The 9,878-nt window shown below is 41.5% G+C and overlaps 1 protein-coding gene across 3 annotated transcripts in view; it reads left to right on the forward strand.

Annotated features, from left to right (window-relative positions):
* Positions 1-2,198: 2,198 nt before the first annotated feature.
* Positions 2,199-9,878, forward strand: part of LOC103387384 (Kv channel-interacting protein 2) — a 103,013-nt gene continuing 95,333 nt past the window's right edge. For 2 of the 3 annotated variants that reach the window (XM_025061187.1, XM_025061190.1), the window contains exons 1-3: positions 2,199-2,713; positions 3,394-3,492; positions 3,903-4,036. In XM_025061187.1, the coding sequence (XP_024916955.1) occupies positions 4,006-4,036 (31 nt within the window). In that variant the 5' untranslated portion in view covers positions 2,199-2,713; positions 3,394-3,492; positions 3,903-4,005. The remainder of the gene's footprint in view (positions 2,714-3,393; positions 3,493-3,902; positions 4,037-9,878) is intronic. The other variant, XM_025061188.1, reaches the window with a different exon arrangement.

Below are 9,878 nucleotides of genomic sequence, written 5' to 3' on the forward strand. Positions count from 1 at the left end.
AGACGTTTCTGTCTGTAGGAGGAGGTTAAGTTTTGTGTTTAAGAATCAGCGAGAGGACAACAGCGAAATAACAATTAAAGGAACATTTTTTTTCAGTGAAGCGAGAATTTTATATTTGATCCAGTGTTTCCCATTGGTTTACCTTTTTCTCACTGCTTTTGTGCCTGATGTGAAATTTATACCTGATGCTAAAATAACGAATGAATTCATGAGCTTTTGTTGAAGGCAACAGTGAAAAAAAAAGCAGAAGGGGATGAAAGAGTCGCAGAGCTGAGAGGAGAGACGATTAGAAGAGTTGACAGATGATAAAAAGCACCATTGGCAGCGATTGTCCAAGTTAGAAGATAATCCATTCATTAGTAGTTGTTTTTATTTTTTATCTTTTGAATTTTTCTTTCAAAGAGTGTTATGTTAATGACATACATTCAAGTCAGTGATTGGTAGAAAAAATGTACACAGATCGCACCATAAATCTGTGCAGGCAACTCCCTGGCAGGTAGAGGGCGAAAGAGGGAACATAAAAGGAAAGAAAAGAAGGAGATAAAGGAGGAGTAGTTGTAGGATGACATAACAACACAACTGTTGGTTTTGGATCTGCATTTTAGGATCAAAGTCACAGAGAGTACAAAGTCAAGACACAGAAAAAAACAGAGGAAGAGAGATTGTCATGATTGAGTTTGAAGCATCCTGGGAGTAACCCCAGCAGTCCAGGCCTTTAGCAGCATAACTGAAAGATTCCTTAAGTTGATGTCGCTTAATGGGAAAACTCACAGTGTGAGTCTTTGCAGCACACACAGGCTGCCACAGGAAGCACCATTAAGTATGTGCTTCCTCTGGGACTCAAACCCAGGACCTTCTGCCTGTAAGGCAGCCATGTTAAATGTAGCGTTATGAAACTGATACAAAAACAAACAGTTGATGTTTTCAACAGTTGTAATTTCTATTTCAATTACTAGTGGAGGAAATGTAGTGCATATAAAGCTAGCTATAGAATATGTACGAGTGTGACCTAGCATAACATTATCGGTAGCATTGATGATAGCTACACACGACAGATATCAGAAAGTGTCGTCCAATTTAGCTATTTGTAAAGACAAATAAAATCATTGTGATTCTAATGCCTTTCCACACCTATTATGTCGTGATCCATTCCTACATAAATACACCTCCACACACACACACACAGCACCATTATCACGAGCCATCGATCGTCCACACACACGTCCAGTCGTAATCCGACCGACTCCCGCGGCATTAACAAAAAGTGACATGGATGGAGGAAGCGGACAGCTGTGTGGCCCAGAGCCAGGGTTTGGTAGTAGATGTAAATCTTGATGATAAATAACTTAGCTGCTGTAACACCACCCCCCACACACACATACACACACACACATACACACACACACTAACTCCATGTCTGTGCCTGCAGCGTGTAGCTGTAAAACTGCATAAAGCTGCAGGGCAAAACCCTGTGGGGCTGACAAGATGTATTTAAGTGGATGGCAGATAAATGAGTCTTAATGTGTGATCAAATATAGCTGCATTAGTGTGTTACTGCTGAGTGTAATGGAATAAGAAATGTCTGTCTACTTTTATCTCTCAGCTCTGGGAGATTTGTAGTGTTTTTTTTCCCCGCTGAAAAAAAAGAACCATTAGTTAGAGCCACATTTGAAGCAGCAAATGGGAATTTTTTATTTTGCTTTTTAAAGAGGACAGTACAGGTAATAATGATAATATATGTTCACATTAATATGGTAGAAGAGGGCTGTCTGGTATTTATTATGCTAATGGGGCCTTGGTTTGATGACGTCATCCTTACAAACTGAAGCTGGGTGGAAAAATTCTTCTTTTTTTTTTTTAGCTCAAGGTCAAACTGTGAAACTGATGCTAATGGTTCCCAAACTTTCTTACCAGTGACCAAACTGAAGCATAGTTTTGTGGAGAAACTCACTGAGGCACAATTTTAAAAATTGGAATATAAAAATAAATCCTCCTGCAAAAGCTACGTGCACCCTGGGGACCCGCCCCTCACTCTGGGAACCGGTGCATTGGGCAAATACACATTAAAGTTTGACAGACATGAAGGTCGTATCTGTGCTGACCCGTGATCTCAAATCGTATCATGACAGTCTTGGAGTCTACAGTGTAGCGTTCATAAAACCTGCCTTACACACAGGAGGTCCTGGGTTTGAGTCCTTGTGGAAACATATACTTCTCCCCATGTAAGTTACCTATAAGTGTGTTTGAACTGATTTGACTGATCCATATCAGTCTTTGGAGATTCGCTGATTCATCAACTGAAAAACAAAAACATTATTATTAATACATTTAATAAAATATATATGATAGAATCTGCCACTTAGGGCCACAGCAGGTCAAACCCTAAATCCAACTCTACTGTTTAAACACAGGAGGACAGATTCAGCAACAGACAGGAGGTTGAAACTACATAAAAAATCTGCAAAAGTGAAGCAAACTTCCCACTCTGAGTTCACCAACAACAGCCTGACGAGTGCAGCTGAAGAGCAGGTTCTCATGGAAGGTGGCTGATAAGTGACAGTCAGCCTGATGAGCAGCAGGTGTGCTGATAGATTGGCAGGACAAAGAAAGTAGGCCAGCCACGCCCCCGGCTGCTGAATATTCAGACGAGGCTTGAATGGATCCACAGTGGGTGAAACTTAACTCTGGAAACAGCAGAAGGCTTGGTGAAAAGGTACAATATTTTATTTTAAGTTGTCGCTCTGCAGTACCAGAAGCTGCAGATAGAGGGGCGCAGTTTAAGAAAAAAGTATAATATTCACACTTTCCTGGCCAATGTTTTCTGTTGAATTGACTGATTTACTATTTAGTCATAAATGTGTATTTCTCTGTTGGTCTGCAGAACAGTTCTGTAGAACATTCTGAGGCTTCTTTCATTTTTCATCTTCTCTTCTCTTTTTCCAATTGTTTTGTTTTTGTTTAAAGTGATGTTTGGAGATGTGCTCCTGGCCAGAAGTGAGATCTTGGACTGAGAATGTTGTTCCTAATGTACTTCAAAGTATTTTAAAGCTCACTGAGGCAAACTGTGGTCTAAGAATCCATTTGCTGTGAAATGTGATTTGTCAGAAAGTGAAGCTTTTGCCTTTTTTGGACTGTATTTTTATTTATTTTCAGAGTCAACAATCACAGTAAAATACTATAAAAATGAAACATCTAAACAAACTATTACAGATTAAGCCAATAGAATTTCTACGATGTCCCCACAAATAATACTGTACATGCATACACACACATTCACACACTGTCATACAAAGTAAAGTATTTTATTTATTTGTTCTTTTCCTTAAGGTCACTTTGAGCTGCAGTGATTTTTACGCTCTCCATCCTCTTCATTTCCTCCTCATCTTCATTCAGGTCGTCCCAACATCCTGGTGATGAAAGGACACCTTTAAACTTGACATTTAGGCTCTGCCATTAATTCAAGGCCTTGAGACTCCTTGAGTTTCTGAGCGAGTGAGTCGACTCATGTAAGACGTGTGTGTGATTTATGTGAGTCAGGATGAAGAACTGTGTCATGTGTAATTTATGTGAGTCAGCGTCAGGATGAAGAACTGTGTCATGTGTAAGAGAATGTCAGTGAGAAGCTGAATTAGACGCGACTGAATTAGAGGTACAACGTAAGGGTGTGTATTCAGACCTGTGTGTGTGTGAATGATTATGTTTTGATTTAGATTCTGCATGTGTCAGTGTGACATTTATTTACTATTTCTATATAAGTACAAACTCCCATTTAACTCACGCTGAAGTTAAGTATTTTAACTATTTCTATATAAGTATAAACTAAGTATTTAACTCACGCTGAAGTTAAGTATTTGTTGTTCCAGCAGATGCTGTTTTCCTGATGTACTTTTCCATATTTGCAGCTCAACCTTCCCTTTTATCTCCCTCGTCTCCTTGTCTTGAGCTGCAGTGAACTAAACTTTACTCCCAGAAACCAACACACGAGAGGAGGAGTAACGATGAAGGATGATGGAGTTACAGTCCACGCAACGACGGGGTAATGGAGTGTGCCAAATATTGCATTTCCTCCTCCGTTTGTTTTTTTTTTTTTTTTTGCAGTAATGCTAATGCCACGGATTGAAATACAATGTGTGTAAATGTATGTGTGTAAATGTGAGTGTGTGTGTGTGTGTGTTGGGGAGCAGGTGCAGCAGGAGGCAGGACTGATGGGTTCCCCTCTCTCTGCTCTGACGGCAGATCTTCAGGAACAGCTCAGGGTTGGGAGCGTCGTTCGTCATACGGACGGCTCTGCCTGTGGTTTGATTCACTCCCTGCCTCTGTGCACGTGTGTGTAGATGAGGTGTGTGTGTGTGTAAGTGTGTATGTTGGTACATTTTCATATCCTCTGTGCACTTTCTCAATCGGAGGAGGTTTTGGATTGTGTTTGAATAATCTAAGTTATGAAGGATGGGATTCATTCACCGCCCAAAATAGCAGCAGCAGATTGAAATCCCTCAGGTGCAACTGTAAGTGTGTGCTCCCATTGTTATTTTGTTTGTTTGTGAGACCTATTACAGCTGGTGTTCCGGAGTTACGGCCCGTGAGTGTGTGTGTGTGTGTGTGTGTGTGTGTGTGTGTGTGTGTGTACATGCATTATGCATGGATCACACTCTACAGTGATAGCGCTGGATAATTAGAAAAATGCTATCATGCTATTTGCCTACAAGAGGCAATTTGTCACTGATTCTCCTGTGATCAAGGTACAAATCTCTCTGCATATAAATGAAGGCCATTAACATGAATGGGCTCGGCTGCTGCTGCAATTGGCTTTATTTACCTCGTGTGTGTGTGTGTGTGTGTTTGTCAATTCCACTGTTATCTGTCTACTCCGCTGAAATCTCACAATCTGACTGGCTCTAATCTGTGTGTGTGCAGTTGTGTGTCGAGGTCGACACCAACCACTCACTTAAATGTGTGTTATCCTGGTCAAACGCAATATATTATTACACTGGAATTCACAATCTGTGGGCAGTTATATATATATATATTTATTTCCACGTTCTCTACGTATAATTCCACCCGACAGTCCACAGATGTCTGTCAAAGCTCCCTCCGTCAGGAATAGATGTTTAACATAATGGCATTGACACAGTTTTCCAAGTTGTATGACGTTCCATGACACCCTGGTTCATCAGGGTGGAGGTGGAGTATAATCACTGAGCTGGAATCAAACCTGAGACCACTGAGCTCCAACCGTCTCGGCTCACTGTCAGAACGCTCCACAGAGGCTGTTCCAGCAGATACGCATCATTCCAGCTAATTAACACCATAATGATCCTTCACTGCGTCGTCAGCCATCTGCCGTCTGTCACATGTCCTCCACAGAGCTGTAAAGGAAACACATGTTCCGCTGCTTCCTGTCATCACAGCACCGGCTCTTAGAACACTACAACCTCTGCTATTGTTCACCGTGCACTTGTCATTTTACCAAGTCTTCTTCGCCTCATTATATTCTGTAACTTACCTCTATTCTCGCTGATGTTCTACCCCCCCAGCCCTCCCTCACCCCCCGCCGTCCCCCATCCTCCAACTTCCTGCTCAACAATGTCTTGGGTCTGTGGTATTTTGACGTTTTGCTCCTGCTGAGAGATTAATTAGCCGTACACTTCTGAGATTGGTGTAGGTGGCTCTTGGCATCCTTCAGTTTTGCTTTGTCATCTCCCTCCCCTCTCACCCTCCCTCCCCTCTCTCCCTCTCTCTCTCTTCTTTTATCCTTCTGTTCATTCTTACACTCTCAGGTTTGTTGCTTCATTTGTTATTCCCATCAGATACTTTTGCAGTGACGACAGACTCCAGCTCCTCATTTCCTGAAGCCCAAATTGGCTCTGTCTTTGTCTTTAAAGAGAAAGTAACACAGATAGATGTCCAGACCCTGACTCTTTCTTACTGAGGAGTTTATTTGTAATTCAAACCCTGAGCCGGGCTGTAAAGCTTAGACCTCACATGTACAAAAGGCTGTAGGACGTACAGGTCGTCAAGATTAATCCAACGTTGGTAAAACCATCAATTAGTGGAGGAGCCGGGACTTAAAGGATTAAAATAGGTTCGGGATAAACAGCGTTGTTTGACAGAACAATGAAACGTCTGAGCTTGAGTTTTGCTCCAGCTCCAGCTCCAGCTCCAGCTCTCCTTAAGAGGAGCAGAAATGTCAGTGTGTTGGTTTGAAGCACTCAGCACGCAGAAAAACAGCTTTACATAATTTTCATGCTCTTTGAAAAAGTAAACCGCAGCACTTTTTCTGCCCTTTCTTTATAACTAATAGCACTCTGCTTTAAATTTTCATGCTCTTTCATAAGAGAGCGGAAGGCAGAGTAAATACGGTGGGAGGAGGTGCTGTCAGGCCGCGTTAGACGGGAGTCACAGCCGGAGAAGAGTGCACAGCACAGCTGATTACGTGCATGTTTCTGTATTTTCCACCGTTGTCACTTAACATCCGACGTCGATGTTTTCAGAGAGTTCAGCTGCAATTTAGAGCCTGCTTGTGTAAACAGGGAATAAACAGTAAAGGAGGGGGCACAATGAGGTTGTTGTGTTATGTAAGTGTTATGTTGTTGTTGTTGTTGTTGCCCGCTTTTTTCCTAATGTGCTGCCACAACTGCAGCAGTGGAAAAAAAACACACTGTTTTCTTCCACATCGTTCACTTCATATGAACTGAATGACAAAGGTTGAATTACCCATGATCCTCCACTTTGACAGTTTCCACCTTTTCACACTTTGCAGCCGGCAGGTTCAACACTGGCATAAAATCTACAGATTAGGCACAGAAGGTGAAACTGGACAGAAGAAATCAAATAGAATCAGAAACAGCTACTTTAAAAATCACCTGGATATTCTTTTTAAAAATATCATGATATCATGATAAAATTAGCAATTGCTTAAAATTTGTTTTTTTTTACAATGTAATCTTCTGTGCTTCTGAAAACTTCACACAGGTTAAAACTCTGGGTTTTGCTTAGTTAAGGAATTTAGTAGAACGTTTCCCACAATGCAACTGCATTACAACTGTGTAAATGGGGGGGGGGGGTTCATTAAGACGTGTTAGTGGTTGGTGGAGATCCAAATGTCATGATCGTGTTTGAGGCCCAGTCTGTTTGACTGTGATGCTCTCACAGCTCACTGTTTCCTCCAGCAGACCAGGATCACTTTCACTGTGACTCAGACACTTGTACCGCGGTCGAGCTCAGCACTGTTAAAGCCAGGCAGCAGCAGACGCAGCTTCAGCAGTTGTATAATCTAATAATGGTGCTGCTCTTGTGGAGCAAGTTATCTACAGCACTCTGTGTGTGTGTCTGTGGGAGGGGGGGTCACAGGGGGATAAGTGGTAGAATATGGATGGATTGTCAAAATATACATCTCTCTGTATTGATGGGAAATCCTACATGATACTTCAACTACTTCTTCCAGTCCGTTGTTTATGTTGGTAAACATTATTATTGCAGGATTTTAGTTTCAAACATCTGTAAATCCAGTTTATATATTATATCAATCCAGCTGCCAAATCCATTTAAGGTCATCTGGTCGTTGACCTCTCAGTGTATGAGTCCGGTCACTTTTCCATATAAATAAATACAGCAGTTTCATTTTTAATTTTTAATTTTTGTGCTACTGTCCGTCACACGCAGTTAGCATGTGCTCCAGTAGAGAGGGCTGTAGTGCCATTGAACCCTAACTCCTGTAAGTGCCCATCAGTAAAAGAAGACAGATTGTGTCCAATAGAATTACATTTAGTTTGAAGAGCTCTCCATGGGTATCAGTTTAGACACACACTGACATGTTTTAACCAAACCCAGCTGCTCCCTCACATCTCTCTTTATTCACTTTGTAGAAAAGAATAAACAGTAAAAAGGAAACAGGTTTTTTTTACTTATCCTCAGTTTATTTTATAAAATCCTGCCTCCTTTAAACAGGTGTCATTTCAAACTTCTTCATGTTCCATATTTTAACTTGATTGTCTCCTAATGTGCAGTAATCTAAGTCTATATTGTGTCTGATCCCTGTATGTTTACATTCAACCCTGCAGAATAAACCCCTGTGAAAACGCTCCGTTCTCACCCAGGCAGATCCCATCAGGACAGAGTGTGATGGCTGTTACTGAGCCACGTCAGAAAGGCAGGACCTGTGGTTTAGCAGCAGTGATTATTGATGATCACTGTGCAGACTGCGGTCGCTCGTTCTCAATATTAGAAGAGTCTAAAAGATGAACTTAAACCCATTTCCATCTCAGTCTGATTACAGTAGCTGGGAGTGTGTTTACTGTTGTTCCAATTGTCTTTTTGTTTTATTTACCAAGAGAGAAAATACAGCTAAACATTTGGCCCCACATGTATATTTTATTTTCTTTCTTCTATTTTCACTCTCTTCAATCCTCTTCTAATCTGCCTTTTCTGTTTCACTATCGTCCTCCTTTTTTTCTGTTTAAAACATCACATAAATGACACAAATGTGATAAATCACTAACTGACTATAAACCCTGTGTGGCGTGGTTTATCCACCGCCTACTGGACGGAGATTGGAATTGATCGTTAATGGTTAAGATCTTCATCCTGTTGCTGTGTCGCAGTAACTGATCGAGTGTCTACTTCACAGCCCATGGCAGTAATTGATCGAGTGTCTACTTCACAGCCCATGGGATTTTTTTGTTCTCCATTAAAACCTCAGTTTCTTCCTTTGAGAAAAAGTTACAAAAAAAGTGACTTCCTCCACGACAGGTATGAAACACAGCAACAGGTTCACGATCTGTGGGTAATCAAAGTATACAGTCGCAGGGAATTACAATGACGGAAAGAAAATCCATGCTGCCTTAAAGCCTGTGTGAGCGATCGATACCAACCATGCAGTCCAGCCCTGCTACGCTCTCAGGTCACAACAGGAAACGCAGGGATAAAGACTGGGAATCAGAGTAAAGATGAAATAACAGCCACTGCTGTGGTTGTTCCAAAGATTTGTCATAAATTGGTCTCTTCCTTCCAGGAAAAAAGGGCAGAGAAAAGTCAGAGAGTGTGAATTATCCACAGGCCACTGAAACATTTAGTCAGTAAATGCCACCTGTAAATGCCTCCTACCCCACACCCCCGCCTTTCAGCCATTGTTTCCCACCTGCAGGCCGTTAGAATCTGTTGGATCGCTCAGAGGAGTGTGTAACTGATAACATTTAGTAAGTTTGTCCTGCAGACAGCGAGACTGCCCAGAGTAAGGAAGAGACGTTTGGACGTCTGTAATGGACACTGTTGACATGTGCTCAAGAGGACACCGTACATTTATCCACAGGAGAACTAGTTGTTGAGCAGAGAGGATGAACATGTGGTCAGTCACATGACCAGTTCTGCTGCCCCCCTGTGGTGTTTATGTTTTTGCTGATGCAATAGGAATATTAACATGAGACGGTTGTTGTGGAATAATCTACTGTATGTTTCAGAGTAACGCGGCTCACATCAGTGTTGCCTCAGTTTTACACTCACAGTGTGACTAAAACTACTTTTCATTTATGAGTAAACAGAATAAACAACTGGGAAACTAATCATTCTTTGATGAAAATAAGAGATCGAAGTGAACAGTTCAACAGTTCCTCCAGTCTGGCTGTAAAAACAAACAGGACAAAGTTTGCTGTAGTAACAATTTCTCTGTGATAGGAACATGGAAAAATATTTGTCAGTGTTATGAAATGTTTTTTTTAATCCTTTAGTGTTTCTTCAGCGTCTCCACAAAGACGTTCTCACTGTGTTGAAGACAGATGGCAGATAAGACAGAGTCGGTGTTGATGATGTTAGAAACACAGAAACAGAACAGAACTGTAGAGGAACATCAGAACTCCCTCCTCCTCTCCTCTCCTCTCCTCCCC

This window comes from Cynoglossus semilaevis, chromosome 12 (assembly GCF_000523025.1).
Source record: "Cynoglossus semilaevis isolate Cse_v1.0 chromosome 12, Cse_v1.0, whole genome shotgun sequence".
Classification (NCBI taxonomy): domain Eukaryota; kingdom Metazoa; phylum Chordata; class Actinopteri; order Pleuronectiformes; family Cynoglossidae; genus Cynoglossus; species Cynoglossus semilaevis.